Source organism: Dipodomys merriami, unplaced genomic scaffold (assembly GCF_024711535.1).
Source record: "Dipodomys merriami isolate MVZ:Mamm:240054 unplaced genomic scaffold, mDipMer1.0.p SCAF_2, whole genome shotgun sequence".
NCBI lineage: Eukaryota > Metazoa > Chordata > Mammalia > Rodentia > Heteromyidae > Dipodomys > Dipodomys merriami.
Genome location: NW_027203381.1, coordinates 17957210 through 17979128, shown reverse-complemented (window position 1 = coordinate 17979128; position 21919 = coordinate 17957210). Strand labels below are relative to the sequence as shown.

The 21919-nt window shown below is 46.5% G+C and overlaps 1 protein-coding gene across 1 annotated transcript in view; it reads right to left on the bottom strand.

The window, feature by feature from the left end:
• The window catches only part of Myo5b (myosin VB), a 299803-nt gene extending 279381 nt beyond the window's left edge, over positions 1–20422 (bottom strand). Inside the window, exon 1 of the mRNA XM_070029165.1 lies at positions 20339–20422. Coding sequence (XP_069885266.1) covers positions 20339–20365 — 27 coding nt within the window. The 5' untranslated portion in view covers positions 20366–20422. The remainder of the gene's footprint in view (positions 1–20338) is intronic.
• Positions 20423–21919: the final 1497 nt, after the last annotated feature.

Sequence of the window (21919 nt, the reverse complement as noted above, 5' to 3'; positions counted from 1 at the left end):
AGACTGTAGTTCAAAGCCAGCCTAGGCAGTAACGTCCATAAGACTCCTATTCCCAATTAACCATCAAAGAAGTGGAACTGTGGTCACCGATCTTGAGCAAAAAAGCTAAGGAATAAGGTCCTGAGTTCAAGCCCTAGTATCAACACAAAAATATAAAATAAAAATGCTACCATTTAACGCATGGGAAAAATAGAGGAGGGAGATTGGGCACTTGCCCAAGTTCTCATAGCAAGGAAATAGCATAATTGGAACAACAGTTTGCAGCCAGGACTCCCACCCCAGTGTTATTATCCTAAACCACACAAAGTACTGCTAGAAACACTATCATTTTTAACATTTCCTTCCTCAGACTATGTAATACATGGTTAGAACAAGTTGGGTATTGGTGGCTTGTGCCTATAGTTCTAGCTCCTCAAAAAGCTGAGTTCTGAGGATCACAGTTTGAAGCCAGCTGAAGCAGACAAATCTGAAAGACTCTTACTTTTAGTTAACAACAAAAAGCCAGAAGTGGAGGTGTGGCTCAAAAAAAGCTAAGCAAGAGCACAGAGTCCTGAATTCAAACCCCAATATAGGTACAAAAAAATTTTAAAGGCTAGAATGAGAGGTAAGAGTGAACCAGGAAAAACAGACATTTTACTCAGCCTTAGGAGAACGAATGCACAGGAAAGTCTGCACTGCTCTGCCCCACCTTGAGTTGCTCGCATGTGTGTCAGAAGTGAGGCGCTGCACTGCACTGCTCCCCACAGCAGTCCACATCTGTCTTCCTGAGGACTCCTTCACAGCTGGCAGCCTTCAGCTGAGATCTGCCAGGCCCTCCAAGAACATGCCACCAAAGTCCTAGAATTTCAAATGCACCGACTGCCAGTCCTACCCAGGTCTTCCCATCAGATTCACAAGTATCAAGTTCCTCTTCTGCTAGATACTGTGTTGGGCTCCAGGCATGTGCCCTGCCCTCACAGAGAAGCTGAGATACAGCCATTACGTAAAAGAAAAGCAATCATCCAAGAGATAAAGAGCAGGGCAGATCCATGACAGGACTGAGAGACTAAGAGGAGGTTGCAAACAAACGCCAAGACCATGTAATGGGGGATGTTATTTATGTAAGTGCCTAAGTACAGGGAAAATTTCCTTAGGCTCAGGTAGTAAGGAAGGGTTTCAGGAAAGCTACATTATAACCTTGGTCTTGAAAAACAATCATCTTAGAGCTAGGATGCCAGTGGCTCATACCTATAATCCTAGCTACTCAGGAGGCTAAGATCTGAGGATCAAGATTAAAACCAGCCTAGGTAAAAAAAAAGTCTGTGGGACGCTTATTCCCAATTAACCATCAAAAATACTGAATTTAGCCAGGCACCGGTGGCTCATGCCTGTAATCCAAGCTACTCAGGAGGCTGAGATCTAAGGATTGCAGTTCAAAGCCTGCCTGAGCAGGAAAGTCTGTGAGACTCTTATCTCCAATTAACCACCAGAAAACCATAAGTGGCACAGTGGTAGAGTGCTTGTCTTGAGCTGAAGAGCTGAGGGACAGCTCAGGGCCAGATTCAAGCCCCAAGACCAAAAACAAAAAGCAAAAAACTGAATTAGAGTTGTGGCTCAAGTGGTAGAACACTATCCTTGAGTGAAAAAGCCAAACAAGAGATTCTGGCCCTGACTTCAAGTCCCAGTAACCTCCCCCCCCCCACCCCACACACACAGACAAACACAGAGATGGAGACAGAAAGAGAGAGACAGAGTCGGAGAGAGAGAATAATCTTAGAAATGAAAGATAATCCAGATAGATATAGCATGGGCACAGCAAACCCAAGGTATGTCTAGAAGCTAATGGACTGACTGCCAGGGGAAAAGGGAATCCTACAAAGTGACAGAGTGCATCAGTACTGTGCTCTCTCTGATCAGTACTAAGCTCTGCCCAATCAGTACTGCACTTTGGCTTCGACAGAAGAACACTTCTACCTCATGTACCAGAAACCCAGAGTTCTGGTATGTTCTAGTGTTAGTTCTTTCAGCCCGAGCCACATGGCTGCACAGACAGGCTACAGAATCTGTGGAGCAGCTGATGTGAGAGTATGAATAAGCCTGGATGGACAACCGACCATCACTGCACATGCATCTCACCCTTAAACCTAAAGAAGGCCATACTCAGAGTTTATCTATCTCCTTGACCAGTACTAAAAAAAAATCTGTAAGATGATCTGGATTTTTTCAACAGGTGTGGGGATTAATCTACCAAGGGCCTTTTGGATATTTAAACCACCATTCAAGGAACTTACAAAATTATTGGGACTGGCTGACAGGCCACTGGCACAGCCTAGATCCACCCATTAATGCACTTGATGTAGAGCTAAATCATCTGCATCCACTATAATAGAGCTACATCTCCAGGACACAATAGGAACTGACCCCTAAGGCAGCTCGGTCCTTGCTGGCCTCTAAAGGATTCACTAACTGTCACTTCAGTCTCTGTTCTTCCTCTGGGCAAGGGGGCCACAAACACCAGGCCACCGGGTGCACCAACACACCTTCCCCTTCCCCTGCTGCCCTTCCTCTTGCTAAGCCCCTAATCCCTGCACTCACTGACATCCCTTCCTCTTCCAGCCCACATGGGGCTTCACTCTAAGGAGGATAGCAGGTGACCTTTCATGTTGCCTTTCTACACCCCAGCACTAGAGAGTCACCACAGTCACAGAACAAAAGCACATTGCAATCTGCCTAATACTAACTTGCAAGAGCTTTCTAATCCCCAGTCTTAAAATAAAGTGAGCTCGAACCCTATTTCTCTAAGAAACCAAAAGTAAATTTTTTTTTCTTGAGGTTTACCTTTCATGGATAAGTAGATACCCAAGAACAAATGGTTTATGTCTTTAAAAAAAATTCCTTTTGCCATTTCTTTTTGAAATCAACCTTAATACACCTTAATTTTATATTCTTTCCCAAAAAACAAGTCATTTCTAGTCATCTTTTGGGCAGATACAAGATTTCAAGTTCCCAAGAGTCAGATTCCTAGTCAAAAACATCTTCCCTGACACTCTATGGCATTCCTTGACAGCACACAGCCTGCTCAGACAGGCAGACACTCATACTCACATACGGCACCATGCCGCAGCTGCACACAGGGACCTGGGAGACCAGATGCTCCTGCATCAACCTACACCTGTGTCCTCACAGCATATACCCACTGCTGATCAATCCTCTTCAGAAGAATTCAGAGAGGAGACATACACATTGGAAAAGGGAAAGGGGGTAAGACGGGCTCTCACGACATAGTCCAGGCTGGTCTTGTATAGTCTAGGCTGGCCTCAAACTTGAGATCAGTCTACCTCTACCTCCCAAAGTCTGGGATTATAGGCATATGCCACTAAATCCATATAAAATTATATAATCTTCTTTTCCCAGGCAGTAAGTCCTTGTCTCCTGTACAGTCCAAGCATCTTCCTGTACTGAGTCTCTACCTCTAGATGAGCTCCATTTACTGAGGTAAAAACTCAGTATCGTGAAGACAGGTCTTGTGGGTGAGGGTAGCCCCAATTCTTAAATCAGTAATTCAGCAAAAGACACATAGCAGTTAGATTTACCCTCAAAAATCCCTCATGTTGAGAAACTTGCCAACATAGTAAAATATCCCTACTTAAAACAAAACAAACATCTTTTTAAGCAGCCTTAAATTGGAAGCCCCCTAGTGATGCTGGTCACCATGAGCAATCTGTGGATCTAGACAGAGGATTTTGTCCCGAGTGTTTGAAAGCAGAGAGAGGAAAAGGCATGCTGAAGGACTGATGGGAAAAGCAGGGGCCAGGCCGCAAAGGAAAGAGCAATAGGTGAGCCTCCCACTGACGGCCACCCAGACACTCGAGGAGCCTCAGTGACCCTGCCTGGAAAGGTGCCACAGCCCACCCTCGTCAGCTCCAAAAGGCAAGGATTCTGACAAAATGCCTCCTTTACACACGGCGCTCTACAATGTATTTGCCTCCCTCCAAACTTATTACACTGTCACCCTCAGCAACAGTGGCTACACCTTACCTTTGACTACCTTACTCTGTGCTTGGCATCAAGTCTCAGGTGAGCATATGCCCATCATTCATCACTCCCTCCTTCCCCCCACCCCCGCCCCAAGACTAAGCATGGAAGACATTTCAGCTGTAGGGATAGGAGTTTGTGTCATGTATCATATACTGCAAAACAGAACTTCAGACTGACCACTGGACATCACCAAGTTCACAGGGTCAGGTAGCCCAGAGCAAAATCCATGTCCCTTCACACCTGTGTAACCGCCCGTTAGAAGGTATACTGCTGAATATCACCACAGGTCCCTTGCTTGGTCTCATGAGCTGACTACTGTTTCCCACAGAGAATGATTATGTGAAAACCACAATTCCTCAGGCTGTCTACCTTACACAGTGATTTGACAAAACCTGGAAATGCATCAGCACAGCTTTGGGACCACTGGTAATACGAAAGTAGAATAAAATGCATTTTTATTATTGGGGTAGGAGGAGATTACTGGAGATTGATCTCAGGACCTGAGCATGGCTCCCTTAGCTTCTTTGCTCAAGGCTGGCACTCTACTGCTTGAGCCACAGCCCCACATCTGAGTTTGTGCTGATTAATTGGAGGTAAAAGTCTCATCAACTTTCCTGCATGGACTGGGCTCAGAACATGATGTTTAGATCTTAGTCTTCTGAGTGGCAAGTCTAATTACAAGCATGAACAACCAATGCCAGGCCTTAACATGGGGCTATAAATTCTAGTGCTCAGCCAAGAGTTTACTTATCACCTGCAACAAATGTGGGAAACAGGGTCAGGCTCAATTAATTTTGCTGGCCCTTAGCTATGCTATTTCAGATGCACAAGTTGCTGTTCTAGGTCTTCAGGTGTTTTTTACAGCCCCCAAACACATTATTCCTTGGCGAGCATTTGGGCAGTTTCTGATTTCTGAGATGGTTCACATTGCAACCTGAGCACAATTCAGACAGATGCCCTCAGCAACTGTCCCAGTGTGTAGAGCTCTCCACATGGCTGAGTCTTGTGTAACCCACAGCCAGCACAGAGGGGTTCAGTTACAGTCAGAGTTCAGGGTTATTAACACAGGGGTGACACCCAGAGGCTTTGTTAGGATACAGGTTAAGTAACGTAAGGCTAGGGAGGAAGAAGAAGGTGCAACAGGAGAAGGAAAGACCTAGAACAGCTAGAAGAGATGGACAAAAATCTAGGACAACAGAAGAGCCGGCTCTCTGTACTGGCTAGTTAGGGCCCATCTCTAGCATTCTTTTTGGAGGGAGCAAAAGCAGATTTCAGCTCTTCCAGATGTGGAAACTACCACCAGTATGTGGAACAGGGATTGAAGAGAGTCAGAAACTAGATTCGAAACTACAGGAAAGAATATGAGCTCCACAAATAACTTCAGCCCCACAAGCAAAGACTATGCCCACATCAAACCTCCCAAACCCTACTGCATGGGGTAAAATGTAGCAACTATTTTCACCCCTTCTCTGGAAATGCCAACACTCCTGGGTAGGTGCTTGAACCATACACACATGTCCATGGAGACACATGGCTCCCAGTAAAGGCGTCATCTCTGGAAGATCCTGAGGCTAAAGGGGGCCAAGCCTCCTAGAACAGGCACTATCACCTGCTCAGAAGACGTCGATCAAATGGCTGCTCTGGACAGTAGTTTTAAAGGTTCGGCCACCTGCGGCAGAAAGAACAGTTGATTGAGAGCCAATGTAAACGGGAACTGGAGATTCAGAAATGGTATTGAGTCCACAGCTAAGGCAAGGAGACGGAAGCCAAAGCCAAAAGAAGCCAGTCTCCATGACAGCGATAGCGAGGAAGAAAATGCAACTCTGCTACTAACACCATAACAGGATCTCAAAGCCACAGCATCTTTCTGGTCCCCTAATCCAGTGCTGGCCCGCTAGGCTAGGCTATCAGCCAGGCTTAGGCTGGTTCCTAAGAGATCCAGTCTCCATGAATGCCTAAAACATTCTTAGAATAGAGCCTGTATCCTGAAGTGACCTAACCAAGGGCCAGGAAGACCAAACCAGGGAAAGCATCCCTACAGTATCAGCATGAGATACTCAGTACAGAGGGGAAGGCCCACCGCCATGCTCTCCAGAGACTCGGATGGAAAGTGGACCTCATAGTTAGGACCTTAGAATCCCCGTTTGTCCTTTCTTCCACTCCTGAAAGACAAGTGTGTTGAAACCTCAGTTTCTCTACTGCTGCTGGTATTTTGTGGGGTTGGAGGGCTCAAGCCAAGGCTGACATCTAGCACCCCACATTCTCTTCCCAGCCCTGGGACTCTCACCCCACAAGGCTCTGAACTGGAATGTGGCTGTGGAAGACAAGGCTTCCTACTAGAGATGGGACAATGACAGCTAAAATGGCTCATCACAGGCCATGTCATCAACAAACCTCTGAGAGGTATATCCATTTTTATTCTTGTCTTAGCGCTAACAGAAGCCTCAAGGGTAGGGCTAAGGTTACAGAGCCAGAAAGCGGCAGAAGCAGCACTCAGAACCCTGGTCTAGACCACCCAAAGGTAACATTCTGAGCCGGTGGCTCACACCTGTAACACTGGCTAATCAAGAGACTGAGATCTGAGGATGGTGGTTCCAAAAAAAGCAAAGATTCTTATCTCTGATTAACCAGCAAAAGCCGGGGCTCAGTGGCAGAGCGCCAGCCTTGAGCAGAAAAAGTGAAGCAAGAGCCGGGCACCGGTGGCTCACACCTGTAATCCTAGCTACTAAGGAGGCTGAGATCTGAAGATCGAGGTTCAAAGCCAGCCCCGGCAGGAAAGTCCGTGAAACTCTTATCTCCAATAAACCACCAGAAAACCGGAAGTGGCGCTGTGGCTCAAGTGGAAGGTCCCCTTGAGCTGAAGAGCTGAGGGACAGCGCCCAGGCCCAGAGTTCAAGCCCCTCGACAAAAAAAAAAAAGAAAAAAAAAAGTGAAGCAACACCGTGAGGCCCTGAGTTCAAGCCCTACACTGGCACACACTCCTTAAAAAAAAAAGATTACATCCTTTTTGTTAGTCATGGGGCTTGAACACAGGGCCTGGGTACTGTCCCTGAACTTTTTTGCTCAAGGCTAGCACTCTACCACTTTGAGCCACAGCCCAACCTCCAGTTTTCTGGTGGTTAATTGGAAATAAGAGTCTCACAGACTTTCCTGACTGGTCTGGCTTTGAACTGCAATTCTCAGATCTCAGTCTCATAAGTTGCTAGGCTCATAGCGAGAGCCACGGGTGCCCTGCAAAAGATTATATTCTTAATTGCTATAAGATATTTTTTTAATTTAATTTTATTTTATTTGTGAACATACTGTACAGAGGGGTTACAATGACATGGGCAGGATAATGCGTACATTTCTTACCAAGCATTGCAGCCTCCTCCTTTGGTTTACCCTTCACATCCCTTCCCAGCCTCCCCCCTCCCCGCCAATCCCAATCCTTCTCCTTCCCCCCCTTCCCCCCCCCGCACGGACGTTGTAAAGCTCGTTTTGGACATGACAACTTGTACTTCTCATTGTTGCCAGAGGTCCACCTGTATCCTTAAACAACTGGTTTTTCCCCATCTCCTCCACAAGTTATACTGACATCAAATATAGTGAAAGCACTATAAGATATTTTTTAATCATGGTAAAATATATAAAACAAAATCTAGCATGGTAACCATTTTTAAGTCTCCCATTCAGTGGCATTCACATAGTTGTGTGACCATCTCCAACATGCATGTCCATGCTTTTCATCCTGCAAAACCAAAATCCTGAACCCATTAAATATCAACTGTTGACTCCCTGTCTGCCTCCAGTTTGACTTCATGATTTTGACTACTCTAGATTCCTCATACACTCATACACACAACATTTATCTCTTTCAAACTGGCTTATCTTTCACTTAGTAAAATATTCTCGTGTTTGCAGGCAATGTCAGAAATTCATTTTTTAAGGCTGATTATTCTACTCTAAAGACATACCCATCTTGTCAATCCGTATAGCCTTACAATGGACACCTGGGTACCTCCCACTTGCCAGCAGCCATGAAAGATGCTGCTCTGCCCTCTCTTTTCTTATCTTACCTTCACATATACTCGGCACCCAACATTCTGCCTGCCACAGTGGAAGAAAGCACAACACATTCTTCCAGCTTTCAAAAGAACACTTTAGGAAAGTACATGGACACATTCTCCATGATTTCTAAATCAGTAGGTATTTATTCATGCTACTATACTTGTCCTAATATTGAAGTAATCACACATCCATGTATTAATTGTTCCATAAAAATTAAGTGGACTATAAGTCAATGTAACAATAAAATTCTATGTCTTTAAATTTAAGTAAGTAAGCCAGAGATACAATGGTTAGGGCATTTTCCTGATGGCCTCAAAGTCTTTGAATGTATGGACCATTGAGAACATTCAAAACTCAACTGTAACTCCAGAGGACGAGCTGTATTTAAGAGCACAAAACTAGTGTTCACAGTCTATTTTTTTCACCTATGAACAAGCATTTTATTTCAATTTTTTCATCAATATAATCATTGGTGTAGAAAATTCTGTGATTCTAATATCAAGACCCATTTTCAATACATTTAACTGAGATAAACTGAACATAGTTATATTGAATCGCACTTAGTAGGAATCTTTAGAGATAAATTTATAGGAAATTTCAAGGTGTACATTGACAGTTAAGAACATGACAAATATCATGAGTAGACCAAGTGAGTGGTATCACATTATTCACTGTGTTTCCCCATAAGTCTGATTCTGAAATGGGTATGCATAGTCAATAAGTGTGACAAAGATTTTAGATTCGCATACTGTCTACCCATTACTATTTGTTAATTATCTTCCACTCCATACATAATAACCTGACAGATAAGATAGTTTCATTATTTGCAATAATTAGTACACGTCTAGGATAATCTTAGCAGATGAGCAGAATAGGTCAATAGCTATATTGAGCATATAAGATGATGCTAAGTGAAATAAACTCCAAGACATGGACACAAGAGGTTTTTCTTTGTTGCTGTTGTTTTTAGTGTACTATGTGATTTCTTGTTTGTTTTGTCTGTTTAGTTTTTTAATAACCTTTGACCGTTTCTGAACAGAAAGTGTCTTCCAAGCATAACGATCTTACCACTAGAGAGTTGGACCAAAAGAAGGCAAAAGACGTGAAGGCCGTTTCAGAATAGGCATTGCAGAGCTACTGCAGCTCATCCCTGCCCTCCCAGCCTCCCTGAAAGAACCCACCCACTCTCAGAGGTGCATGGTCGGGCACTACTACCACCATGGCATCTCAAGAGTGTCTCCGTCATATATACACACACAATAAAGTAACAACCATTAAAAGAGCAAACAACTTGATAGCCAGGAAACATCAGTTGCTGGCTTATCTTACAAATAAACATTGGCCCTCATTAGGGAGCACAGGCAAACTGAAAAGGTGATTAAAACTGATGAAAAGAGGTAAAGCAATTTATCTCCTTCCAGTGTACTAATAATCCCTCAATGCTTATACAGGAAGAGAACCACAGGAAGAGCTCAAGGTCAAAAGACTATTTTGGGGGAGGGCTCTTCCTCACAGACTTGCACCCAGGCAGCAAGAAGATGCTGTGTGTGCTGTGCAAGTGATAAATATACAAGACACTCCAATTAAAACTAAGATGAATACCATATTTTCCTGTGGAAGTCTGAAAACCGAATCAATTACTACTTTTTCTCCCTTGATTTTTTTCTGTGGTACTTCTAAAAGCCACTCACTTGCTCTGCTCAAGCTGATACAAAAGCCCCTACACACACCATACAAATATCCATGATTCTGGACAAGACTAAAATCTTGTAGTTAAACAAGGAAATAGAAGATGATACTTTTAACACAAATGATAAGCAGAAAAAAGCAGAAATATATATGTATATGACCAGATGGATCAAGTGGTAGAGTACTAGCTGTGAGCAAAAAAAGCTGATAACACAAAGCTCAGAGTTCAAGCCTCAGTATTAGTGTGAACACCCCACCCCACCCCCCCACACACAGAGGACAGAATACATTATTCTTTTTTGGGGGGAGGGGGATCCAGTCGTGGGCCTGAACTCTGGGCCTGGGCGCTGTCCCTCAGCTCTTCAGCTCAAGGCTAGCACTCTACCACTTGAGCCACAGCGCCACTTCCAGCTTTTTTTTTTTTTTTTTTTGCTTATGTGGTGCTGAGGAATCGAACCCAGGGCCTCATGCATGCAAGGCAAGCGCTCTACCACTGAGCCACCTTCCCAGCCCAGAATATTTCTTAAAATACAAAATAAATGTTTAAAAAATCCCACAGAGAATATGACTTAGTGGTAGAGTGCTTGCCTAGCATGCATGAAGCCCTGGGTTTGATTCCTCAGTACCACATAAACAGAAAAAGCCAGAAGTGGCACTGTGGCTCAAGTGATAGAGTAATAGCCTTGAGCAAAAAAGATCATAGACAGTGTTCAGGCCCTGAGTTCAAGCCCCAGGACTGGAAAAAAAATCCCACAGAGGTTAGGTATAGCTCAATGGTAAAGTATTTATTTGCTTGTGTACAAGGACCTAAAACGCGCATGCACAAACACACACACACACACACACACACACACACACACACACACACACACACACACACACACACACACACACACACACACACACACACACACACACACAATTTCAGTGATTTAAAAATAAAGACATATTATGTAGAAAGTAAATCAGAGCTGCAATTTTAAAAACACATCTGATGCCAGGTACCAATGGCTCTCATCTGTAATCCCAGCTACTCAGGAGTCAAAAATTTTAAGGATTCAGATAGCCAGGAAGCTAGACCAGGCAAAAAAATCAGTGAGTCTCCATCTCCGAAGACACCAAGAAAAAGACAGTCTGGAGTTCTGACTCAAGTGGTAAAGTGCCAGCGGAGCAAGCAAGCTCAAAACCCTGAGTTACCCCGTATCACCAAAAGCAAAAATGAAGAAAAAAATATAGATATATATGATCCAAATTATATGTAACACTAGGATATTCAAACACATGGATTGTTTTATTAGTTTTCACATCCCCCAGTGTTACTATGCTGTAATTCCATATTCACACCTTGTGCTAAACCTTGGAGCTGTGCAGTAAAAAAGCAAATGTAATTATCTCTGGACAGGGGCTCCCCATTCCATGAATTTATGAAAGTACCAGAGGAAAAGGATGCGCTTTCCACTAGGTGTTTAAACTAATAGCCCCTCAAGATCACAAGAGGGAGTAATACTATAGTGAAGTTGGGTCCTAGTTGAAGGAGCTGGGCTGGAAATGGGGGAAGGGGAGCTAGTAGGGAGTGGGATTTAAATCAAGGCAATCACATTTGATGAGTGCCTACTGTATGTCAAACCCATTTTGAGACTCTAGAAGCATGAACATTTCTAGCGTAGGTTTTCAGTGAGGACAATTCTGCAAATCCATATATCCAATCATCCACTACACCCAGAAAAGAAAACCTACCTGTGATCTCAAAAGCTTTCTATTTGGCTTTGTGAGTGTATTTTGCCCTGTGACTCATTTTATTTTCAGCAACATCGCCTACGATGGTGCAGAGTAACAAAACAAATATCTCTGAACACGGCATCCAAATTATTAGATGGGTAATAATACTGTCCCTAATTCTGATTCCCCTGGTGCCACCAGCACCTAAATATTCTAGTTTCCCTCATTCCCTAAGTTTTCATCACAATTTTGGTATCATTTTATCATGAACAACACGGCTCATTTTGTCTTAGAAATTTGGAGAAATGATATTATTCTCTATGTGTTCTTCTCTGATGACATCTAAACAGGGCACCATAGGAAGGAGGTAATATGTCCTATGAACATGTTATAGGGCTGTGGATCTATGCCGAGGTCTGGGAAGGCAGTTAGGAAAAGGAAGTTGAATCTGTTGGGAAGGAATGATCAGGGCACACAAAGTGAAGACTGTGAAATCTAGTATAACTGATCGTTTCCTAGGGCAATTTGTCATTTCCAGTGCTTTCTGTCTTGCCTTCTCCAGGGCATGTAGAAATCAGGTCACACATGAATGGAAATGTCAGTCTACTGCCCAATGTCCTTTCTATCCCTGCTTGTAAGCTGGTCTCCATCCCGAGGACTTGAACTTTTTATTAGAGTCTTTTAACTGAATGGAGAAGGCATCTGGATATTCTTACTCCTCTCAGGATTCATTTGAGTTCTACAAGAGCAAAAACTCTTGGGTGAATCACTCACTTCTCAGGGTGGGCCCCTTCACGACTCTTCAAGCCACAGTGATGCAGGCTCTCGCAGTATCCCCGTCTCCAAGCAGGTTTACACTGTGAGTCCAAAGTTGCCTGTCTCCCAGGCTAGGCTTCTGCTCAGTGCTCTGCTGTCTTCCGCGAAGTACTCCCCTTGGTGGAGGGTCTGGAACATTGTGTGTGCTGCATGGATGCTGAGATGTGGAGGGTCCTATCTATCTAAGCACCTTTTACCTAGCATCATCCTCTCCTCCGCCAGCAGTGCAGGAAATCCCACCCAGATCAGAGGAGGAGAGAACCAGTATGGAAAGAAAAGAAGGGCAGATGGTCCATCCTGAAGTATTTTCTTTCAGCGATTTGCTGCTTTGGATTCCTTTGCCATTAACACACCAACCCCTTGGGCATCCTGCTGATTCTTAAGACTAACCAGGGAATGGGGGTGGGGCACAGAGTTAGAGGACCTGTCCAGAAAGACTGAAGCTCTGATTTCAAATGCATGTATCACCCTTCCCCCCTGCCAAAAAAGAAACAACAACAACAACAAAAAACTCTCAAAGAGTTAAAGAATGTGATGTATTTCCTTAGGCCAGGTAGTCCAAAGAGATTCACATCTTCAAGAGTCTAAATGTAGCAAGCAAAAAGAGTAAATGACACCCAAGGAGCAGGTATACACCTGTCATCCTAGTACAGCAGGACAATATGGTCTAGAGATCAGCTTAGGAAAAAAGTGAGGTAAAAAATAACCACAGCAAAATGAGTTGGAGGTATGGCTCCAACAGTAGAGCACTGGCTAACAAGCATGAGCCCTGAAGTATAAAGCCTACTACAACTTAAACAATAAAATAAGGCTACCATTCTGCAGCATTTCTTTTACAATATCAAAAAATTGAAACCTATTTAAATGTTCAACAAAATGAGAATGCTTAATGCAGCATTTCTTTTACAATATCAAAAAATTGAAACCTACTTAAATGTTCAACAAAATGAGAATGTCACATGTTATACAGATATTAAAATGGCAAAATTGCCCCAGTGTTGATAGCTCATGCCTGTAATCCTAGCTACTCAGAAGGCTGAGATCTGAAGTTTGCAGTTCAGAGCTAGTACAGGCAAGAAAATCTGTGAGACACTATCTCCAATTAACCACCAAAAAGCCAGAAGTATAGCTGTGGCTCAAGGGCTAGCACGCTAGCCTTGAGCAAAAACAAGCTCAGAGTCAGCACCTAGGCCCTGAGTAAAATTGTCTTTCTATGCCACAAAAAAATGATGGCTACAGACAGATTTAGAGAAGAGAAGGCAGGATCCCATTCTTCCTAAAATATACATTGTATCTAAGTCCAAAGAAGCTTAACTCAATATAAATAAATTGTAAAGCACAGGGCAGAGGATATGGCCTAGAAGCCCAGCACCTGACTACCATGCTCAAGATCCTGGGATCCATCCCCAGCACTGTCAAACTCAATAAGTAACAAGAACCCAGATGTGGTGATACACAACATACCACCACTCAGGAAGCTGGAGGAGGAGGATTGTGGATTTGAGAGTAGCCTAGACTACATGGTAAGACACTGTACCCCAAAATAAAAATAAGTAAACTACAAACCCCAAATATAAGGCACATATGTAGCATTACATTTTCTAATAACACCTTAAAATTTTTAAAAGGAGAGTTGGGTAAAATATTTTAGCCCAATTGATACAAAATATTGTATCACTCTGAATGATGATTTCAGAGAGATATTTGCATTCATTTGCCTTAGTAAGTCTTCAAAATTTGGTACTCTCTACTTACAGCCCAGCCGCTCTCAGGGGTTCAGCAGCCTCACAGGATCAAAGCACTGGACAGCACAGACCAAGAGAACAGGCTAATGCTAATGGAAGATGTTTCTGAGACTGGGACAAAGAGCCTTTGTCTTTCCAGCAGTATATGAATTGCTTCAATAATCATTTGTATTAAGAGGGAAAAGGAACACTGTGAAAAATGCTTTTTAATTTTGCTTTAAAGTGATAATAAGAGACCTGAAAGCACTGTTTAAATTTACAACTTCTTTCAAAGTGTTTCTGCTCCTTCCTGGGGAGGAGGTGGGAGAGGGGCTGCAGTCATCTGCTGCTCTGGCAGTTGTGTGTTCACAGTGATCATTCACCAAGGCCCTGGCCAACACTGCCTATGCTGGTAAGAGTTGGGAGGAAAAGCCCCAGACCCAAAACCAGTCACCAGCCAGCCAGCAGCTCATGCAGTGTGCAGAGACAAAAGTGGAGTACAGACATTTCATCTGAATTCCATCAGGTAAGTGAACAACCCTCCGGCAGCACCCCAGTTTTTCACATGTAATATCAAAACTTAGGAAGTATCTGCTGCATGCTAAAGGGCACTGTAGGCTCCTAAATGGAATCTTGGCCTAGAAAAAGGATATTAATGGGAAAGCTAGTGACATCCCAGTAAGAGCCATATCCTCGTTGGTAGCATCATGTGAACATTCATTTCCTAGTTTCACTCACTACACTTTGGGTATATGAAGTGCTGTTAGAGAAATCTGGGGAATACACAAGGAAGTGTGCTATTTCAGTAGCATTTCAGCAGGTCTAAAATTACCTCAAAATAGTTTAAAAAATGGTACTATTACTAGGCCCAAAATATGCCTAGATGATAGCTCTGTTCCCATACAGACACAGTCTCCCCTCATCCCCTTCTGACAAAATTCTTCCCAGCCACCTCAGGGTTTCAAATCCCATTGGTTCTTCAAGGCCCAATCATGTCCTACTGCCCTGGGGGAAACCCACCCCCCTACTAACTCCCTCCAGAAATACATAGACAAAGAGCCCATAACTCCTAATGCCCCTCTCCTCTCCTGACACAAAGAAAAGCCTGCATTGTTAGTTAACTTTGCCTATTTAGGTTTTTATCACTCAACCCACTGGGAGCCTCAAAAATGTTTGCTAATGGCCTCTGTTCTCCTGGCACACTGCCACCAAGATGAAATGTCACCTAAACCACCCAGGGGAAAGCGGGGCAGGGCAGGGCAAGAGCCCACTAGATGAATGCAAGTACTGGCAGTACTGGCACTCAGAGTATGCTATGAAAACTGGTTATGACTTTGTGCAAATGGGAATCCTAACGGTTACCATCAGGAAGAATGAAGGGCGCACAGGAACACAAGGGAAAGGGAAAGAATCAGAGTAGACTTGGGAAGGAGACAGCAACATTCATGGCAGACAGTGGGACAGAGAAGGGAGGAAGGGTAAAACCTCCATGCCCAGCTTCTCCTACAGGGCCACAGCCCTTGCTTGAGCTTCCTGATGCCCCACTCTGCCAAGCCATATGAGTTATAGGTTAATTTGGGTTCACCAGAATCAGATCATAATCAGAGATAAGAATGCCCACCCAAGACATTGTTTAGGCACTGTTCCCAGGGAAGACTGGAAGGGAAGCAGGACAGGACAAAAGGGAAGGCAAGCAAGCGTGTGACCTTGAAAAAAAATGTCCCAAGTGAAATAACTCCCAGCTCATCCCTGCAAGAGACTTCTGGAAACTGTACAAGGCAGCTTTGGAGCCACCCCACTCTTCAAGTGGGGGGTAAGAAGCTAAGGTTGTTACATTGCCATCATTTGGGGACAGCTCCCCAGAACAGGATGCAAATTCTCAGGCTCCCAGCGCACACAGGCATGTGGCTGTAGGAAGTGTTGGTTGTAACGCAGAAGCAGGCTATTAAGAAGAAGCCAAGAAGGAGAGGGCCACACTAACAGCATCTCCTACCACGGCTTCAAATCCTCAGGGCTTTAACACCAACACTTGTTGGAAAGAGCATCCCTCAGAAGCAAACAGTAGAAGATCAACTCATCGGTCCCTCCGAGTGAGATAGAGGAAGAGGAAACAGGTGACTCTTGCTGCCTTAGGGACAGCTACGTGAGAGAAACCTACTTATCTGGTGCACAAGTTAAGGGAAAGGTAAAGGAAAAGGATTGGCATGTATATCAGTGCTCTGAGTAAGGGTTCCTGGGTTTGAGACTGCCAGACACAGGGTGTGTCAGCCAGAAAAGTGACCTCCTAGCAGAGCTCAGAAATGCACTGCAAGGGTGTGGCTCTGTGGTTTATTGCATGCCTGGTACACAAGGTCCTGGGTTCCAACTCCAGCCCCAGTACCAACAACTACCACAAAAAATAAAGATCACGGCTCTCAGGCTAGCTGTTAATTAAAAGCCAGGTGGAACAGTAAGCACTATTTGAAGGCACTAGTTTCAAGTCTAATGACTTCCCAGTCACCTTGATGGCTAGAATATCAGAGGTGCATCCTGAGAATGGCATTCTAAAAGGCAGCAATCAAAGTTTTCATCCAGAAGAATCCTTCAATGAGTTGGACTGCTCCCTCTAAAGGGAAGACAATGTATATTTTTAAATCAGACTATTTTCTGCAGTCATCAAAATCAAATCATAGTCACCGTGCCAGCTCACACTTGGATGTTTGTCTGGGACCTGTACAAATCAAGCCCACTGTCGTGTCCAGTGGCTGGAGTCGAGGACTGACACTTACCATATCCATACCTTGTGTGACAACAGGGCCCACAGTCAACTCCACCTTCTGTGACAAGTGAGGGTGACTCACCTTGACATCATCCTGAAAGCTGTCTTTCTCCACCTTCACTATAACGAAAGCGATTTCTTACTAGGCCTGCTGGTGGTCACCTATAATCCAAGCTTGTTGAGAGACATAGGTAGGAAGATCATGAGTCTGAGGCCAGCCTGGGCAAAGGTAGTGGCAAAACTGAGTTTCAAAAAGAAAATAGAGCTCTTGCCTAGCATATACAAGGCCCTGAGAGCAATCTTCCTCACTGACAAAATAACAAGCAATGCATCTAAAGTGAGACACTCCATCTCCTCGAACAGAACTATATTTGTCAATGTGAAGGGTCTTTTGCCCATGACAAAAATCCACGTCTCCAGCCCCAAAAAGCAACATAGTATACGAGCCCACAGTTGAGGCGAAAAAAATGAAAACTAAATTAAGAGGAAAAATCTTTTCATGACTAAGAATACACCAACATACCGAGGTCTCACTCAAAACTGTCTAATATTTACAGGCTTTAATCCCTAATGTATTTCATATTCTGATAATAATAGCTTCCAATGACATTACTAAAGCAACAGGAATGATGTGAGAGGTCCAAATTTTCCACTTCCAAACACTTAAAAAAGCTAATAATGCATAATTATTTCCACCATGAATAATACATTATGGTGCGTGTCAGGACCCAGGGTTCATCACATTAGGAAAGCCCACCCAGTAGGATAAAAATAAAAAGGAACACTAAACACATCATCTCTAAGAAACAAATAAATCTGAGCGGCAGGCACGATTTCTCTGTGTAATTTATGATTCATCAGCACACTTGAGAATCCAGCCAGGCAAGCTGGGTTAGAATGGTCAGGAATCTACACAAATGTTTCTTGGAGCAAGGAGCAAGTGTGTTGATCTCTGCTCAGCACAAAACTAGAAGTTCCTGCCAAACCACTGACAAGTTCTAGGACTGTACAGTTCAAACGCCTAAAAATAATGAACTAGAAACCCTTCAGTAGGGTGTAGCAAAGCTCAAAGCCCTAGAGAGGAACTCTATACTATTTCTTTTGGTTTAATTATGTCAAACCCTTGTATCAACAAGGCTACTACTTTCTTGTATCATCTTGTGTGTCTTTCCAATACCTTTTACTGTTGACCTGAGGTTTTCCATCACTCCAAATGCAAGAAAAGATACACTGCAACCCCTTGAGTTCAGACTTCCACTAATTTGCCACTGAGTATACAGACATGCAATATAGTTACTTCTAACTAAAAAGCGAGCATTTTCCCCTGAAAATGTTCTATCTCTAAAAGCAATACAACAGAAGCTCCAAGGGGGACTGAGATTCGAAGGATCATGCTAGAGACTAGCCAGGCAAAAGAGCTAGAAAGTTGTCCATGGTGATTCCCATATGTAGTTCCTTCTACTGGGATGCATAGGGAAGGGAATCATGGTCTGAGCCCAGCCACTAGACACACACACATAGACACATAGACAGACAGACAGACACACACACAGGACTCTATCAGAAAAATAAAGCAAAAGGAGGGCACAGCTCAAGTGTTAGAGGGATTGCCTGGCAAAGAGGATGCCCAGAGTTCAAATCCCAATATTGCCAATTAAAAACATAATATAAAAAGTAACCCAATAAAGCATTTGTGTCGCTGGGCGCCGGTGGTTCATGCCTGTCATCCTAGCTACTTAGGAGACTGAGATCTGACGATCGTGGTTCAAAGCCAACAGGGCAAGGAAAGTCCTTGTGCTGTGGCTCAAGTGGTACAGCTCCGGCCTTGAGCTGAAGAACTCAGGGGCAGTGCCCAGGCCCAGAGTTCAAGCCCCACATTTTTGTTTCTCAAAACAGCAACAGCAGGGCTGGGAATGTGTTCAGTGGTAGAGCACTTGCCTAGCATGTGCAAGCCCCTGGGTTCCATCCCCAGCCCAACAAGCAAACAAAAAGCAAAATGCTGCTAAAACTAAAGGTGCAGTCAATAGCTTTCTATAACACAGCGGTGAGCCGCCTTTGTTGAAGCGCTCTGTGATGCACTGCACGTGTATTTAGTTGGGTCGTTCATCTCACTAAGGTCTAGGCTGGATTGCCTTGCACTCTCTCTGGTTCGGGCGGTGTTTCCCTCCCTCCCTCCCTGCATACGCCCCCAGTTACGAGCTAGAAGCTTGACTTTTTAAGGACCCCTCCCCCAAAGTCCACAGGCAAAGGATCCATGCCAGAATCCATGCCCTGGTTGGCACCTTCTACCAGAAGCTGGTGCCCATCCATTAGAAAACACAGCGAGGGCTGGGGTGGAAGGGAGGAGGCGCAGGCGGGAGGTATGGCCAGCAACGGAGGCCCCGCCCCCAACCAGGCGACACTCCACGCGCCTCGCCCCCCACCCCAGGGGAAGGGAACGAGTTTTAACTTTCTCAAAGGAAGAATAAGTGGCGAGCCCAACGAACTGTGGGGCGCCCCCCACCCCTCCCGACCCCGCCCCACGCGCAGGACAGGTGCGCGCAGCTGTCGCCAGGTGAGGATGCGGAAGTAGCTCTTCCACCGGGCCTGATCGGCGGGCCCAGCCCCGAGTCCCGGGAAGGGCACGATCCCCCCCGCCCCCCACACACACACACGCACGCACGCGGGGCGCGGAAGCGGCGCGCTCGGCCTTCGGCACCGGGCACGATCGAAAGGTGTCGCAGACGCCAGGCAGCTGCAGACTGAAAACTTGTTTTTAAGCACGCACCGGGCGGGTGGCGGCCGGGCCCTCCCGCGGAGCTCACCTCCCCCGTAGCAACAGGCTGAAGTCACCCAGGGATCCGACCGAAAGCGGCGGCGGCGCTCGGGTGCGCGCTCGGGGGAAGCGGCAGCTGCTCCCTAACTTCAACCACTGCACCTGCTGCGGAACCCCGGCGAAAGCGCCCGGGCCAGCCAGTTCTGAGTTCCCATGCTCCTGTCCTCCGCATGCCCACGCTGACCTTGAAGACATGCTGGAAATCCACTCCCGACCCATGATTCACCCTGACTCCAATCTCCTCCCCGCCATGGATGGAATTGCTTGGTACCCACCCAGAGGGCTCCCCTTCTCCCCAAGTCCCACCAGCATCTCTCTCTCTCTCTCTCTCTCTCTCTCTCTTTTCCCCTCTCCACCGCCAAGTTCAAGTTTTCCGCGAGTTGCTGCGCAGGAGGAAAGGAAGCCCGAGGGGCGCACGGAGCAGGACCCCTGGGGCGCGGGGTGCCCCGATGGGGGCTCATCCCCTGCGGTGGGCGGAGCCGCCCCGAGATCCAGGGAACTCGGCTGGAATCGGAGCCGAGGACAGACAGGGACGTGGCTGGGGCAGAGCCGCGGCGCGGCCCGGGGACGCTGCGGGGTCGCCAGTCCGTGCGGGGCGCTCCCCAAACATCCAAACTTTCTCCACCGCCGAAGTGAGGGGCGCCCAGGGTGGAGATGAAGGCGAGGCCCGCAGGGTCTCCCGATCCCCTTCCTGGGTCGGCGGCGCGCCTCACCTGTGCCCGCGAGGCCACGCACCCCGCCCGCACTCACCTGGCTGTAGAGCTCGCTGACGGACATGACGGCGCGAGGCGGGCCGGAGCCCGGGACGCCGCGCCTGGCCGGCGGGCCTCGCTGCTGTCCGGGTGTGCGGGACGGCGTGTCCCGGCCGCTCGCTGCCCCTGCGGCTCTCAGTCCACGGCCCGCCTGCCTGACGCCATCTTCCTGGACGGGCCGAGAGTTTCGCTGTGTCTTTTCCCTTTTTGCCCACGATCTGCCCAGCGAGCTTCCTGGAGACGCCGCAGCCGGCTCGATCTCGGCGCGCGCGACCTTTACTCCCGCGGTGGCGGTGGCGGTGGCGGTGGCGGAGCTGCGGCCCGGCAGGAGTTGCGAGCGAGCGGGGGAGGAGGCCGGGCGGCGCCGCTCCCCGCCCAGGTATGGAGAGGGGGTGCGGGCGCCAGCGGGAGCGCGAAGCGAGGAGCGCAGGAGGGCGGACGGGCGCGTCCCCGCGGGCCGCCCCTGCGCCCCCGCCGCCCCAGGGTCCTCGGGCCGGGGGCGGGGCCGGCGAGGAGTGGCTCCCGGGGAGCTGGCACGTGCCGCCCCCTGCTGGACGCCGGGCGCACGCTGGCGCAGGTGCGCGCGGGGCGTCTGCACCTGCCAATTCATGGGCGTCTTCCGCTGGGGGTGTGCCCCGCCGAGGCTGGACGAGGGTGTGGTGAAGCCACGAAGAGGGGGCCGAAAAAAAAAGGGGGAAACATGCAAATTTGGGGGGGGGGGAGAGAGCTATTTATGGCTTTAAGGCTCGAATATTCCCCCCCTCAGGTGTATGCGGTTATGTACAACGTTTTTACTCACTACTCAAATCCAATGATGCCACCGATCGTGACGATGGTCATTTAGACTCACACAAAAGACCGTGTTCACAATGAACTCCTGGCGCTGCAGGGAGTTCCCTGATCGGAAAAGGTGTGCACTGTCAGTTTCTCCAACAGCTTTCTAAGCGGCTCCAGGCCGCTCCCCTCGGGGCCTCTGCTCTTCTGGGAAGTCTCACATTTTTTTCTTGGCGCTAAGACAAGCACACACTCAGCCCTGCAGCAGCTACCCGCCTCCTTTGCTCGTGGTCTTTCTGCCCCTGGCACTTGGCTGCCTACAGCTTCATTTCCAATCCAACTTCCAGCAAAAATGTTGTTGCCAGCATAGGAAAAGAATTAGCACTATCTGGAGGAGACAGCAGGACTCTGAGCGCAAGAAAGTGGTTTGCCACGCACCAGAAGGTGATTCTCACGTGCATCGTGTTTAAGACCTTCCTACTGGATTGCAAAATCCCCATTTGTAGCTCACCTGTGCTTCACATCGCTACCTCAATAATAAGGATCACCTCCGGGCAATGACAGCCTGCAAGGAAGAAATTTCTTTCCCCAGTACTTCTGATGTACCGTTGAAGGATGGACACCTAGTATGTGAATTTTTCAGCTCTTTTGACATTCCAAAGAAGAGTACATCCAGAGTTTACTAAGGCTGTGACTAAAGTTCAGGCAACTCTTACTGGATTTGTAATGAAACTATCTACATCATTAGCAAAAACAAAAGGAAAATAGTTCCATTTTTATTCTCACTTTTTCTTTGTGTTCAGGG